General features: G+C 46.9%; 1 protein-coding gene across 1 annotated transcript in view; it reads right to left on the bottom strand.

Annotated features, from left to right (window-relative positions):
* Positions 1-6,318: 6,318 nt before the first annotated feature.
* The window catches only part of LOC139059220 (glycine receptor subunit alpha-2-like), a 33,558-nt gene continuing 24,001 nt past the window's right edge, over positions 6,319-15,875 (bottom strand). Inside the window, exons 6-9 of the mRNA XM_070537346.1 lie at positions 15,702-15,839; positions 13,385-13,645; positions 12,407-12,576; positions 6,319-9,711 (exon numbers count right to left, since the gene is read on the bottom strand). Coding sequence (XP_070393447.1) covers positions 9,355-9,711; positions 12,407-12,576; positions 13,385-13,645; positions 15,702-15,839 — 926 coding nt within the window. The 3' untranslated portion in view covers positions 6,319-9,354. The remainder of the gene's footprint in view (positions 9,712-12,406; positions 12,577-13,384; positions 13,646-15,701; positions 15,840-15,875) is intronic.

The following is a 15,875-nucleotide window of genomic DNA, read 5'->3' as shown; positions in this document are numbered from 1 at the left end:
GATTGTTCCGCAAATATATAATTCTCTATACCCTTTCCAGAACTAATTCAAAAACTGGTCGTAGAAACCTTTATTTTACACTTTCGCTTGTTTACTTGTTTTTGGCAGGGTCCTTCCTGCGTTTCTTTCCTGCGCGATTCCATTTGATGTTGTACTTGTTTGTCAAGTAAAGGAGGGGTGTATTTCACATGCGTACGTGTGAGATACACCTGATTTCATTTCTCTTTTACGGGTTTACCCGTCGTTATGGCGAACGGTGGGCATTTTTCACGTTTGTACTAATAAAGGTAGCCCCCACCCCTCATTTACACAGAAAAGTGATCTTGAGGTCGGGACCGAACCCATGACCTCGAGTTCAGCATCTCAGCGCCGTAGCCACTGGGCTGCCGCTGCGGTTAGGATCCTGCATCGACCCCACCATCGGTCATGTAGTAATCATATTTTTCTGTAGAGGCCCATAATAAGGCGAGACAGGAATCTGCCTACAGGGAAAAAGATAAGAGATTGAGATAATTTCATTTTGATGGGGCACGGAGAGGCGTGGATCCCCGTTATGGGTAGAGCCTTCAGTCCAAGGCCCCAGCGGCGGTGGCAGCACTTACGGATCTGTCGACCAGCTTTAGCTGATCCTCCAATGCCGAGCTGGTCAGCACTATCTCCCACCGCTCGTGCGTTGTGTTTCGGTTGGAGGAGTTATTAGCGATTTTATGTCAGACCCATATGGTATGGTATAGGGTAGCTCGATTTGTACAGAAAGGACAACGGGGTGATAAAGGGTAGTGCACATGGCATGGAGGAGTGTGAGATGTGAGAATAGGTGTTGGTCTGGAGTTGCCTCCAGGCCGTGGCATCAGCTCTGGTGAGTGAGGGGTGCGGCGGCGGTATCGTTCTTCTCGAAAGGCGGTTGTGCTGGAGTATTTCGCAGTAAGTGTGTAGTGCCTGTGAACTGGGGTATTCTGGCGTCTCTTGCAGCGCCCGGTCGCGGTGACCTCGGGCTATCGTGTGTGCACGGCGGTTTCCGCTGACGGCTTCGTGTCCCGGTGTCCAAATTATCGTGGTGCGGGGCATTTTGTTGAGGCCGTTGAAAATATCACATAGTACTTTTTGTAGATGGCTGTTCGCGTAGGTTCGACATGCTGACTGAGAATCTGTAAGAATATGCATTTCCTAATTCTGTCTCGATGTCGAGATAGCGAGGATAATGGCGGCCTCTTCTGTTTCGGTGACGTTCTGCGTACGAACGGAGGCGAATATCAGTTCCTCCTGTCTGCGTCCTGCCACGCTGATTACCATGCCCTCCCCATTCGGGCACTTGGCCGCATCTGTCCGGCGAGCAGTGGAGAGAGTGCCGTATCCTCTTTCTATTGCTTTGGCTCGTGCTTTTCTCCTGCCCAAGTGATATTCTAGGTGCATGTTACGTGGAATAGGGGACACATTATTTGCTTAGTACTTGTTGACTCTTGGTTGTCGCTACGGGGTATTGCAATCTTCGAAGAGTTCTGCCTGTTCTAGTGAGTTTGAGGCGTGTGATTTGCGCATGACGGTGCGCTTCAATGAGTTCGTCTAAGGTGTTGCGGATGCCCTGGTATAGAAGTTTCTTTCCAGTGCATGGAGGAAGGCCTAGGGCTTGTCTGTATGTTTTCCGTAGTAATACGTTTACTTGGGCGTTTTCTCTTGATGTTAGGTTGAAATAACGTGTCGCGTAGGTGACTCTGCTGACGATAAGGGCCTTAGTCAAGCGTAATAGCTAGGTACTTCTTCCTACATGCCATGCCTGCGACTTGCGACTCTATTTATCATGCGAGCTACGCTGTAGGCAGTTTGTCTTAGTGCGCTTATAGTGTGATTACTGCGACCATTATTTTGCACGTGAGCAACTAATATGCGGAATGTTTGAACTCTGGGTATAGGTTTATGGTTGATGTGTATTTCAGTGGCCTCTCTGCCTGTGCTTTTTCTTCTGGATTACTTTTCGAGAATGAGGAGCTCGGATTTTGGTGACAGCGTGTGCCGCGGCTTGTATAGGCGTCCTGCTGTTCTCTATCCGAGCCTCAAGCTGTCCGAATGGTGATTTCGTGGGCATATATTGCGTGACAAAGGTGTGGGATCTTCTCTAGACGGTCTGGGAGGTTTTTCGTTGCGAGATTGAAGAGAAAAGGTGATATGACTGATCCCTGAGAAGTGCCTCTATTTGGGGCTTTTTTCCTCTTTTATTCTCAGGGTATGCACACCTACCGTTGCGGTGTGGTCCATTAAGAAAGCTCGAACGTAGTTGTAGGTTCGTTGGGCGCAATTTAGCTGCGATAAGTTTTTTAGGATGGTCTCATGAGCTACGTTGGCAAATGCTCCTTCAAGGTCCAGTGCGAGTGTGCATTTTGCATTTGTGGTGACATGATCCAGTACTTCTTTTAATTGGAGTTGTACGTCTTGAGTCGACAAATGCGGCTTGAAGCCGCATATTGTGTGAGGAAAGAAACCTTTGTCATTCCCGTGAGGCTTCAGGCGACTGAGCACCTCGTTTTCGAAAAGTTTCCCCAGGCACGAAGTCAGGGATATGGGTCGCATGTTGGAGAGGCCTGGAGGCTTGCCCGGTTTTGGCGTAAGCACTACGTGAGCATACTTCCATTCCTTTCGTGGCGTTCCCGCTTTCCAATGGGTATTAAAGAAAGTTGGGGCTTTTATCTAGCCGTCGTCCAGGTTTCTGAGGATCTTATTTGTGAGCCCGTCTTGTCCGGGTGCTGTGTTTCGAGTTAGGGAGTGAAGGGCTGTCCAGACTTCCGGCTTGTCGGATGGGTAATGAAGGTCTTTATTTCGTTTCCAACTGTAGTTTGTTATGGATGTTTGTTTCCGTGTATGGTCGCCGATGTATTTTGCCTCTAGCTCTCGCAGAATCTTTGTCCGACCCCGGTTGGTTGCGTAGCATGCGTCTGATTGTGTGCGTGGTTTACTGCTCATATTTTGTTGGGTCCAGTAGGTGTTTTAGTATTGCCCACGTTTTGGATGAACTGCGCTTTCCGCTCAGGCTGGCGCGCATTTGCTGCCAATTTGGCGCACCAGGACCGTCGCGTATTCTTCCGCATGTTGTGTAAGAGCCGCTACGCGCAATTTTAGTTTTCTATTATGTTGTTTGCGCCATTTTTTCAGAAGGCTTCTGCGAGCACCCCAAATATGCACGAGATGTGGATCCACCATCGGATTTTCTGTGGTGAGATGCATCAGCGACGAGTGTTGTCTGTTCGACTTTTTGAGCTCGCCCTCGCATTGTTACAGCAATGTGATATCCTCTTCTTCTTCTTCTTCTTCTTTTTTGTTGCACTCTCGCTTTCCGAAATGCCGTCCCATCCGCCGTTGTGCGGCGCCGAGTGGCTTCTATCCCTACCTGCACACGTCGAAATGAAAACGGTGCATTAATTTGCATTAATTATTACACGTGTTTTAAAGTGAAGTTTTCTTTGCCTCTTCTCCGGGGTTTGGCGTTCGTTGTGGTTTCCTCGCCGGACACACACACACACACACACACGCACACGTACACACACGCACACACACACGCACGCACACACACACGCACACGCACACGCACACGCACATGCACATGCACGCACAGTCGACTTCGGCGACCAGGTATGTGCTGCCTGCTGTCTTGCCTAGCAGATAACTTGGGTCGCTGGGTATGCGAACATTCTTCGCCAATCTCCCAGACTGACTGCAGTGACGTTCTTTATTCGTTTTCTCACCAACTTAGGTCACTGAATAGTTCATGACCCACCCGCCGTGGTGGCGTAGTGGCTTTGGTGCTACGCTGCTAAGCACGAAGTACCGTGCGTTGAGTGCACTTCAAAGAACCCGTCAAAATAATTTGGAGTCCTCCACTACGGCGTGATTTATAATTATATCGTGGTTATAGCACGTAAAACCCCATATTTTTTTAGTAGTTCATGGCCTAGTGGGTAGGATATTGCTGCGCTTAGAGAACCAGATTCGAAGCCAACTGTCGGACCAACTTGGGTCGCTGGATATGTACACTGAGTATGTACCGCTCTTCAATGAACCTCTTTGACGCTAACTTCTGCCTTCGGTGCTGGGTGCAATCAATCTCGCGGTCTATATATTCATACAATCTTGCCTTAACATATTATTCACATATGCGCGCCGCGCACTGACTTCACAGTGATGCCGCTAGATGGCACAGTGTGTCCAGAGGGAAACGCGAGAGAGGAGCCCGGCTGCGTACACGACGTACACGGCTGCATACATGATGCTTCTCTGCGTTGACGATGCGGTGCTTGACTACATTGCTTCATTGCTAAGAGCATTACCGTCGATTTTAATCATGAGATGGGGTTCTACTGACATTTTTTTAGCTGTGTGTCGTACTCTGCGCAGCTCAGACCTCGGAATCCAGACGTGGGCACTCCAGCAAGCCCGTGAGGCGGCGTTGAGGCAGGGCCTTGACGTTCCCCCGTGGGAGACCTGAGCCCGGGTCGCGTTAAACCTTGCCGGACGTACAAGAAAGTTGTATCCATCCATCCATCCATCCATGTGTCGTACTTCTCGGTGCACAGACACCTCAGTGACCTCTCATGAACATTTTTCCATCGACAAGCATCATACATCACATTCGACCTCGTGACGCAGACAACTAACAACCAGAGCCAACGAGACTGTTCTTGTGTCTTGCTCCATTACTGCTACTTCGCTAACTTAACATAGCTTCGCGTTACTTAGATATGCGTCTTGCGCTTCATAGCTACATCTCATACGTAACGGACGTCGTAAGTCCTTGAGAGAATGAGCGTGTTGCTCTTTCATTCAGCTAGTGCATTTACGTGGTCTTTTCTTGCGTTGTGAGCGAACGCGTTCGTATGGGGGCAGATCATATGCTGATGATAACTGCAGTGCCATGCAGTTGTAGGGTTGATGTCTTTTGCGCGTTTCTCTTTTCTATTCTTGAAAATAAAAAAAAGGTTCCCGACCACCACCGGCTGTTTTCGTTCTGTTTTCGCTCCGGGAGCGAGCGCGTGCGGAAAGCTGTCCAATCCGTCAGCACCACGTCGCCGTCGATTACTCGGCGAACGTTTAGTGATTCTATTAAAACTCTAATAATGTTGTGATCACTACCCAGAGGTTTATTTAGATTCGTCCTAGTCGCGCGCCTGACGTTGAGCGTAAATGTCAGGTCGGGGTTCCTGTTTCTGGTAACGCTGTTGCCGGCTCTGGTGGGCGCCAATGGTCGCGTAATGAGGTGGTAGCCTGGGTCTGCCGCGTCGCGCTTTAGTGAGAGTCCCTTAAAAGTGTTTTGAATGTATCCCCAACTCAGGGATGGGAGCACTAAAGTCTCCCACCAACACCGCTTGATTTTTGGTGACCGCCATGCTCTTGATTCTGTTAAGATTTTGGCCAAAGTTTCACATCTGTTTTTGGGCGGGCTGTAGACGTTTAGCACGAGCGTGCTCTCTGTCCCGCTTTGCCTGTATAATTCTAATATTTTGATGCTGCGTTTCGATGGGGGGCGTAATTGATTAGCGGCGTCGTGATGGCCTTGGAAACCAGCGTTTCGATGCGAAGAAATTTTGGGTCGCACAGGGTGTAATATACCTGCATGCATTCTGGCCTGCTTGGAACTGACTTCCTTCGTTTGTGAAACATGCGGCAATTCCACTGCCAGATTTTTAGGTGTTCTGGTGGTCTCCCATTATGCGACTGAGCCATGTTGTCTAGCGTTGTCGGTGTCGGTCGAGTACGAGTATTCCTCTACCCGACGGTAGCCTTAGGGTGGCGTCCCGTAGAGTTTGTGCGCATGCGCTTCTTCAAGGTCCTGGCAATTTCCGCTACGGCCTTGTCCGTATAGTCTTTTTGTTTGGCGAATTCAGTCGCAATTTGCTGCTGAAATTCGGTAAACATGTCATGTGCGCTTTTATCGATGGCTCTGCTGACGTGAAACGCCAAGCTAGTGCTTCCAGACACAATCGGATTCATTAAGCTAATCAGGGTCTTACGACTTAACATAAGCAACGCCACCACTACATAGCCCCTCAATTATTACTTCGTGTCTAATTTGCCATTTCATCTGCTGCAAAGTGTTGCGGTTCTAAACACTCTATGGAAGTGCGTAGGTTATGTTCAAACTCTGCTATGTACGCGTGTTCAATTGCGTGCCACAACGTAAGGAGCACTTGAGCGAAATTGCGACTAGATGGTATACACCGATGAATTGGTTCGGGCGATTCCTTCACACATGGCACATACCCACGAGGAAAGTTAGCCAATGATTACCAAGAAATAACAAATTTTAGACAAAACAATACGAAAATGAAATGTTTTGTACAAGTCTTTATTTTGCACAATATGCTATCTACAGTCAATGGAACATGAACGCGGACACATGTATGAGTTATACACAAACAAAAGTCACAACCAAACGAAAAAAAAATCGCGTCTAAATACAAGTCCTTCAAAGAACAACCTTCATGCTTGACAAATGTGCGTTTGATTAATAAGTAGTCAGCAGGGGTGAGGCCAAGAGCCTTCGCTCAAGATGAAAATATCTTGAGCACATGCTGGTGTCCTGTGAATCTTAATACCACGGAACCCATGCGGATAAAGGTTTTCTTTGTATTACTAGATCTTCTCGTGCAAACTTGCTTTGTCGGCTATCCCATTATGGGAAAATCGGTAAACGAATAAATAAACAAACGGAGTAACGCCACTTTATAAAGCCATGGCTCAAGTAAATGCTTACGACTGTTCCAGAGTTGGTAGGAGACGGCTCTTCACTAAGGAGCCTTTTCTCTCCCTCTTTTTTTCCCTCTTATACCGTGTTCTTGCAAAAAACTCGTGGGGCTTGTTCATAGGTCATGTTAAACAAGTGAGTCAGCGATCGCTTTCTTTTACACTGTGTGTAGACGAGCTTGATTCCGTGTGACCGCTCGTCTGGTAGACAGCTAAGCAAGTTGGCAACAATATGAGATCTTTAGTGAGCCCTGTACGTACGAATACTTTCTGACGAGTTCTTTTTCCATATTAACAAAATTTTGAAACTTCTGTTATTTGTTCAGCAACTTCTTCAGGGTTGCTACTCTAGAAAAGGACAAAGCTTCTGGTAGCTCAATGCTTTTCTGTTAGAGCTAAACGTTCAGATACGTTTCCTAGCAGACTGGTTTCCACTTGTAACAGATCTTTTGATTATGCCTAAAGAAATTGAAATGATGATGAATTTTCACACTGTCAATTGTGAAAATAGGCTTGACTATTGCTTGGCCCAAATATTCTCCATGAACGACAGTACCGCACGCCGCAACATATACTACGACAAACGGTTCACCCTAACGAAAATGTAGGGCCCTATAACGTAAAACTATTCCAATATGTTTCTATTCCAATCTCCTGACGTCAAATTTGCGTAGCCGCCAACGCAAGCATCGGGCGGTCACCCGCAGGCTTATCCGAACAGACCAATCAAGCGCTCTCCTCGTTCATAGGAGGTCGCTTTTGTTTGCTTGAAAAACGAATAACATTGCCTACACTGAGCGGCTTGTCGTATCTAGTTGGCTGACAAGAGGCGAGGAGAACGCTCAAGTGGAGAGGGATTCGATGGGGCCGAACCACTACACTGAAAGTCGATAACCGGATGAAGAGGGTGGTGCCGGCGTCTACGATTGGTCAGCTTTCCCTTACTTAGCTTTCGGTGGCTTGTCGAAAATCGCGGCGGCATGCAGCGGAAGCTCAAAAATGACGCTAAAACGGACCCGCTGCAAAGAAGAGTTGGCAGAATGAGGGGGTAAACGTGCCGAAAGTGTTCGAAAACGTTACACGGCCACGCAAGAAGTTTTATTATACGCAAATGCGTATAATGCACCTCTGCTCTCCGGCAGGTGCGAGTAGCCAGCGTCTGAGCGATCGGCGGCAGCAATCTTTTATTCCTTTCGGAACGGGGCAGCCTGTGGCTATTCCGAAGAAAATTCAGTTTTGTTCGGCATATTAATGCATCTTTATCGTGTACACGTCACTTTGACGCGGTGAGTTCTTGCGGTTTTGTGACATCGCGTGACAGGCAGGTGAAGTGGGTGGAGCCCGAAAGCTTTTTACCAATAGCCGCGGGCTAATGGCGAAAAGGTGTCGAATAAGAAATAACCATTTTTCTTTTTTCTGTCAAATCATGCATAATCAGTGTGTACACGTCATATCAGATGGGGAGGTATCGCGGCTTTGGTGACGTCGCGTGACAGACAGGTGAAGTGGGGGTGGTCGAAAAAAGTTTTTGACCAATCGTGGAGGGCTGATAGCAGAATTGGAATAGAAAAGTTTGGAATAGTTTTACGTTATAGCGCCCGTACTTTCCACCATACGTATAAGTTTCTTTTTTTAGGGCTTCCACGTGGACGCAGGAAACGCAATAAAAATGTTGGAACAGCTCTTCGTAAGTCCTGTATACATTGCGGACCCATATAGGCTCACACAGGAACAATAAAACCTACTTGTGCGCATTATGCGCGCCGTTGTCATGGAAACATCCCGTCAGTGGGTGTAACGGGAACTAGTCCGAAATGCTCTTGGATGAAGGAAAGCGTTTCAAAACCTTCAGCAGCCGCGTCATGTAAAAGAAAGTGAGAGAAATAAGACAGGGATGTTCACTGTAATAAATGCTCGTTCGTCAGGCGACACTCAAGGCCTGCCACTGGCGCATTTTCGCCAGTTCTTGACACTGGTTGGAACCACTAAAAAGTATCAGTCATCAACACACTTGCCTTCACTTTGCAGTCGATATCGCCTAGTATACGGTGTCGAAGATGACTAGCGCAAGTGGGAATACGAAGCAGCGAAACACACTTGTAGTCAACTCTTTTCTCAAAACGAGGTTAGCTGGTGACGACGAACGCCGTGGAGTGGTGCGGCCGTTGAGCACAATCATATATATACGCAATGAACACTTCGCCACTTATCTTCCTGACGAAGCGAAGACGACCCAGAGGATTGTGTTGATTACTAAAAATAGCTAACGATGCCGACATATAATCTTCTTGTAGAAACGTTCTCAACTGCAGCGGCACCCGCAGCCATGTCTAAAAATATGGAAACGATGTAAGCTGTTCCATCTGTCTTCGCCACGAACTGCCATTGTGATGCCTTTTTCCTGGGGAGAACTGTGTGTAACGGTTGGCACGTCTTCACCCCTGTTTGGTGCGCCGCGCGGACGGCCCAGTGGATATTAGTGAATGCGACAAATCCCAAGCGTTGATGCCTATGCAGTTCATGAACACTGCATAGCTGCAAGGCTCTTGTCTATCTCGGCATTATTCAGCGAATGACTTTGAGGATGATGAACCTGGATGATGGTCGCGGGTCAGCTTCGACCGCTCAAGACGACGTCAGGATTGACCAGTAGACGGCGTTGAAGACGATGAACGCCAGTGGGAAGATGTAGCGGCAGTGGCGGTCGATACCGTTGGCAATGTCGCGTGGCGTCAGCGGCGTGATGAGCGTGCACACGAAAGGTGGCTCGTCGCCCGCGAACGAGCGCACCGACATCGGCGAGCGTGGTGGCGTGTCCGGCAGTTCTGGCAACGAATGCGGCTCAAGGTCGGTCAGCCTGAGCACGGTCGGACCTCCCGTCTTGTAATTGCCGTTGTTGTTCTTCTTGTACTTGATCTGCACCGCGCACTGGCCCTTAGCGCTCTGGCCCGGAGTGAGGCCTCCGTGCTGGTGCTGAGCTTGCTGCGAGAATGGTAAAAGCAGGATTACATCGCATTATAAGTTGGCGCAGCTGGAGTTGGCGAGAGTGGCGCAGGCAAAAAGGCACTTTAATTTGACACTTTCAATAATAGTTTTCAAGTAACCAAGTATAAACGAAAATGTGGTGACAAGATTGACCTAAATGCGTTGTAGGGGTAGATGCATCGTCTTTATCAGCGGTTGTGTTGAGCCGTGGGTGCACTTGCCTCATGACATCCTGTTGCTCACATACAAAATAAAACCACCTGCTATTAGGGTGAACAGTATACACGCAGTCTAGTGGTGTTCTTCTTGCGTCCTAGCTCTCCGCTACTGTTTTCTGTAGCAAAACCGCGAACATGCATGACTGCTATGTTATATGTCATATTGTCCATAAATTAACTGAGGGAATTATACAATACACCAGATGTGTACAAGGTAATTTGACTTTCCGAACACCAAGTTGAGCGTTTTCACAGGTGAATTCTTATTTTTCCGCTTTACAACGTAGTTATTACTACGAACAGTAGTGGGATGACAACTATTGGACAAGTTTATCCGAAAATGGTCCTAAGGGCTGAATATATGCGTAATATCATCCGCTTAATAGTGGCATCTGAACGATACTATCGAGCTACGACTAGATGTGAGCGATAATATCAACTTTGTTTGCAAACGGCTTTTTTTTTTCGAGCCACGTGGCTGGCACTGGCTGTACTGGCACTGGTATCCCGTTACCATGGGCTTTGGGCTTAGGAAACTCTCGAAATGTGCGACGCGAAACGTCACCAGAGCATGTGTTTGGGTTGAATGGTCGAGTGCGTCTATGAGTGTGGAATTAATGGCGATAAGATGGGATGCGTACATATTATATAGAAAGTTAGTAGAGATTGCTCACCGTGCAACAGCGATTATTTTGTTTCTTATGTTGTGAACGTAGAAAGCAAGTGTCAACAGATTGTGTTGATACTAGTGCAACTCAGAATAAGTGAAAGAAACGTAGAAAAAAAAAGTACTTCCTCTCTGAATCTTTAGCGCACGTGAGTTACAGCCTTGGTTGTCGGTCTAGAGATCGCGTTGCGTGCCGAAGGTTAAGAAATACTGGCTACGAAATATTGTCCACGAGAAATGCATGACAGACATGAAAATACCAGATGACTGCCGTTTTCAAAATGGTCATTAGCCGAGCTTGTTGCTACGTTAAACAGACGCCGAGCTGACGCATGAAGGGAAGCGCTTATACGACAAGGAAAGCGCACATATGCAAGATTACCCCCTCCCCACACGCACATACGCGCAGACACGCACAGCGGCCTCACTTTGTGTCACGACCGGCTTTATTAAAGCCGGTCGTGCTTTGTGTGCAGAGTATCCCCCAGTCGTACAACAGCAATTTTGTTATATATGTGGTTTTGTCTTTACCTTGTTTTATTTGGCTATACAGTCAAACCTCGATATAACGAACACGCATATAACGAATTATTGAATATATCGAACTCTTCCAAAATATATTTGTCAAACACATGTATTTTTTACTTCCTATAGCGAACGCGGTTTGAAATAAAACGGATATAACGAACTTCGCGACGCCAAGCCCTACCTCACTTTAATAGCAGGCGGCAGGCTTCGTTGCAAACGTTCAGGACTACCTCGCAGGCGCTCACAGCGCCACAGATGCCCCGTCGTCATCGAGAGTTGACAGCCAAAGAAATCGTCCGCATCTCACAACCGCTGACAGCGCCGCTTCAGCAGCGCCCGCAGCGGCGTGATCGAATGTTGCTTTTGCGTTTTAGTGTTTTAGTGTGCAGTGCTATTGAGGGCAGTGGGTTTGCCCTTGTTGAGTGTTTGCAAACTGTGGAACAGGGCGTGATACGGAATGCGATCAACACCAAGAAGCAGGCCGCGATAACGCAGTTCTTTGTGAGTAAATAAATGAACGTGACCCAAGTAAGCATCGTTCGAGTTGCTGTGCCTTCTCTGATTGAAGTTTGCTCCTCTTGCATGTATTTTTTACGAAATTTTATATTACGAATTATGGATATAGCGAACTAATTTCCGACTTTTTCACTGTTCGTTATAACGAGGTTTCACTGTATATTTCTCCCATGCTCAATAAACTGGCAGTCAGAGCCAGTGCCATGTGGCCCCTTAATCTTAGTTCCGTTCTCGCACTGTTTGCATGTGCTGCATGTGCATGTGTTGCATGTGCTGTTTGCATGTGCGCATGTGCTGTATTTTGCGGCAATAAAGACCAAAGAAGGAGAGGTAGTTCCCCTATAGTAACGACTGCTACTTTTCCCATAATATCTAATAATAATAATAATAATAATAATAATAATAATAATAATTATTATTATTATTGATGTAGAAGAAGAAACTGTGTATACGCCATATCGGATCGAAGAATATAGTGCACAAAGTCCTGTGCACACACGAACACATAGAGAGGAGAAGCGAGGACCTTTACCACACTGAGTCCCTACATATACGCGAATGCAGAGTTCTAAACGTATCCACGAGGCCGCCATGCTGTCTCAGATGTGCAGGTGATCAGATGATGAAATAATGCGCTGTTATTTGGACTTTCGGTGTTCATCCTTATACGTCGCGTCTACGCATGAGCTATTTTCCCCAAACGAGTTCAACGAACTCGCCCTAATCTCAGTCGAGGAGGAAGTTCTCCGTTAGCGCGTCTTACCTCCAGCGCGCTGATGACGTTGATGTAGGTGCTTCCGTTCAGTGAACCCCCGCCGGAAGCCAACGAGGCTTGGCTCTCGATGCGACGCATGCCTCCCTGGCGCCGGCGGTTGTCCTTGTGGTAGATGTAGTTAACCATGGCGTACTCCAGCAGGATGAAGAACACGAATCCTATACATGGGACAGGATAAGGGAGGGTACCATCGGAAGGGAATCAGTGCCAACGCTGAAGAAGCGAACGAAACAACTACGTTAAGGAAGAAAATAAAGATGTGCTTGCATCTGACTTCTGGATTTCAATTTTTGCTTGATGTGAATGAACTATTTAATATATTTGATGGAAGCGACACTAACCTAGCTTCTTTTAAGATCGGAAAGTTGCTGTAGGAAGTCTTGAGGAAGGCAAGGAAATGGTGTGGTGTGGCACTACCCTCGCATGCTTCACCACATTCCCTCTCTTATATGTGGAAGAAAATACTACGGGTTACGTCAGCCAATCAGCGATCGGAACTAGAACTCCTCCTTTTTAATTGCTCATCATCTCACGAGCCATGCCCATCAGAACGATAGGATTGGTGAAGAAATACCAACACAGGCTGGTGCAAGCCTCTCGCTTTATCACAAAGTCTTTGCCGGTTGGTTGGTAGGCTGACTGGACGCGTATACTTCTTAGCAAGGAGCTGATAAAGCCGAGCAAACGACCGTCCTTGTACACGCTGTGGTCGGGCGAGTGCCCTTAGTTTGCACTATATACCATCCTGCTGCTCCTTCTTCTGGCCATCCTTGCCATCCTTGACATCCTGCCATGACGTGTGTTCTAACTCGCACCACTGAACACTCACGATGGCAGTAAATTAAACAATTGCAGTGAATGAGAACGTTTGCGCATGCGTATATGTATGCGGAAACTTGTCGAGGCTTTTGGCCTTATTTATGATCACCACTTTTTTGTTTCTATGCGCCATGCACGAATACTCACCGGTGCAGGCGAGGTACCAGACGTCCAGGGCGTGCACGTAGGGAACCTTAGGCAGCTTTTCGCGGATGGACTTGCCGCCAGTGACGAGGGTGAGGAAGGTTGTCATGGCGAGGGTCACACGCGCCGGTGCTGCCGGGATGTCAATCCACAGCGAGAACCACGAAGTGATGACGAAAGTGATGCCCGGGATGTAGATCTCCAGCAGGAAGGGTCCGAAGTCGCGCTTCAGTGCGAACTCGCACATGATCATTGAGAAGTTGCCTGTCGCGAAGAACGAAAAAAAAAGAAGAGAAAAAGTTGGTCTCTTTTCGAGCGCGCGGATCTTTGCATGAAAAATAGAAACTAATGAAATAAAGAAAGATCAGATGATCCGAGACCGCTACATACACTTATTTCACTTGCAGATTTGAACATTCGTCAAAGGAAAAGAAACATATTGCATGTATTTCTCATTGCAACGAATGTGGTTTACTTACTAACGGGCTGAATGCTGGGCTACCCGAGCTGTCTTTTGACAATTAAGTGTTTCTTCATTTACTTCATCAAGGGCTGTGCCACACCTATACCTGCTGTTTCATTTTCTCTCGGTATTGATCGTCATTCCACCCTTGTTGTAGAACTCTACAAAATCGTATTCGCTCTTATAAAATAGTTTATAATATATATTTTCATTCCTATGTTTACCGCTATTTAGTGCGCTAATTCCCGTCTCACTCACTCTGACAAGTTCACTCTCGGGTTCGTACTCCCAGTCATACGCGATATACCACCACTAATGAGTGTGCAATGGGTGGGCCACCGACAGTTCGTGTAAACAACGTCACTTAAGCTCGCAGTTTTGAGTAAATTTTGTGCGCCGCTTTATGGTCTGCAGAGAGGCTTTCGACTCATTTTCTAGTTCTGGTGAGAGGTGTCTTGAGTCCCGTGTTTCGCGAGTTTAATTCGAGCGATGAGATGGGTGATGGTATCTGGTTGAATGACTATCCATAAAAGCCTGTATGCCTTACAGCAACGCAGCACGCGCTGAACGTCACTTGCTTCCATTGTCATGTTTTCGCTCAAAGTAAATGCTGCCTTCAAGTATACTGTATAGCGACCTCACGACAATTTTCTCACCGTCGCCAGTGCTCACGCCTAGGTTCTTCTTTGAAAAATCACTGAGAACAATGCAAATATGTTCTTAACATTTGTTGAACTGAAAAGGTCTAAGGAGCCAACGTTTCTCGAAGTCCCCTTATCGAAACATTTGCTCCAGAGCCATTCCTTGATCAAACCATGTCGACCACTTGAAGCCTACATTTTCCTGGGCAGCTTTGCCTTGTTTGAGTTCCAAAGGTATTTGAATGACTTTATCAAGTGACTGAAAGGTGTTCCTTAGAAAAATGCACTGTCTAAACTTTTATATTAAACAATGTTTTACCCCGCTATCGAATTATATTTCAGATCATCTTTCTTATTGCACGCAGTGAGGGTCACGTATCGTTCTACTACCAGTTCGTTTCTCAAGTTGTTTCACACTCGTAGTCATGCTTTAAGTTGCCAGCAAAACATATTCGCAACCACTAAGACGGAACTTGATTACAAGCCTTGGCGGCAATCTCTATGTGGCCTTTGCAATTCGCTGGGGCGAGGTGATAAAAGACACGCTCATGTATCCTGCGCACGGTCGGTGAGTACTAAACACTTACAGGTGACCTAAACATGCTCGAGTTCTTTATCGTACGGCACCTCCGTCAACATGCGCACTGCCTTCAGTGCATAAAACACCACTTTATCACCACGACAACGTCGCGAAAGGTCGTGACTTCCATTTAGGAGCTGCTCCATGTACGACATGGGTGTTCCTTGCTATGCTGCAGTAATACTCATCAATAGCTTATAGAAGCTCGAGTGAGAGCAACGGATAAATCTTGCAGCATAGAAAAAATAACACAATGCAAGCACCAAATAGCAAACAAGGCGCTTCGTGTGTTCTTTGGTTGCTGTCCTGTGTCCTATGTTCTCTTGAATTGTAGCATTGAGCCAGTGAATACCGAATCATCCAGATGTGTAAGTTACGTAACGTAATGAAGACGATGGTAAGTAACCGCATGTAAGACTAAATTCTTAGTAAAATATAGAAATATGATTGAACTTCCCATCAAGCGTGCGAGAACTTAACCATCTACACTCCCGCAATTCCCGAGCAATGGATATTTTGCTTGTACGTGAACCGTATTGACAGGTGGAGATGACTCAAATAAAGACAGGTCATTTGCTGCGTTGTTTCATTGTTTTCAGAATTCTCTATCAAACTGGGTCTTGAAAAGGTGATTACCTATTTTGCCGAAGTTGCTGACGTGGCTTGAGCAGTTGAAATCGAGCATCTGGAAGCCCGTGACGGCAAAGTTCTGACTGAATTGCAAGGACTCTTCGGTGTCCCAGTTAAGCACCATATTGCTAGTCGACAGCGTGCCTGTTTGTGAAGAAAAACAAGCGTTCTTAAGAGCCC

This window comes from Dermacentor albipictus, chromosome 4 (genome assembly GCF_038994185.2).
Source record: "Dermacentor albipictus isolate Rhodes 1998 colony chromosome 4, USDA_Dalb.pri_finalv2, whole genome shotgun sequence".
NCBI classification, from domain to species: domain Eukaryota; kingdom Metazoa; phylum Arthropoda; class Arachnida; order Ixodida; family Ixodidae; genus Dermacentor; species Dermacentor albipictus.
This window is presented reverse-complemented; position numbering and strand designations above follow the sequence as displayed.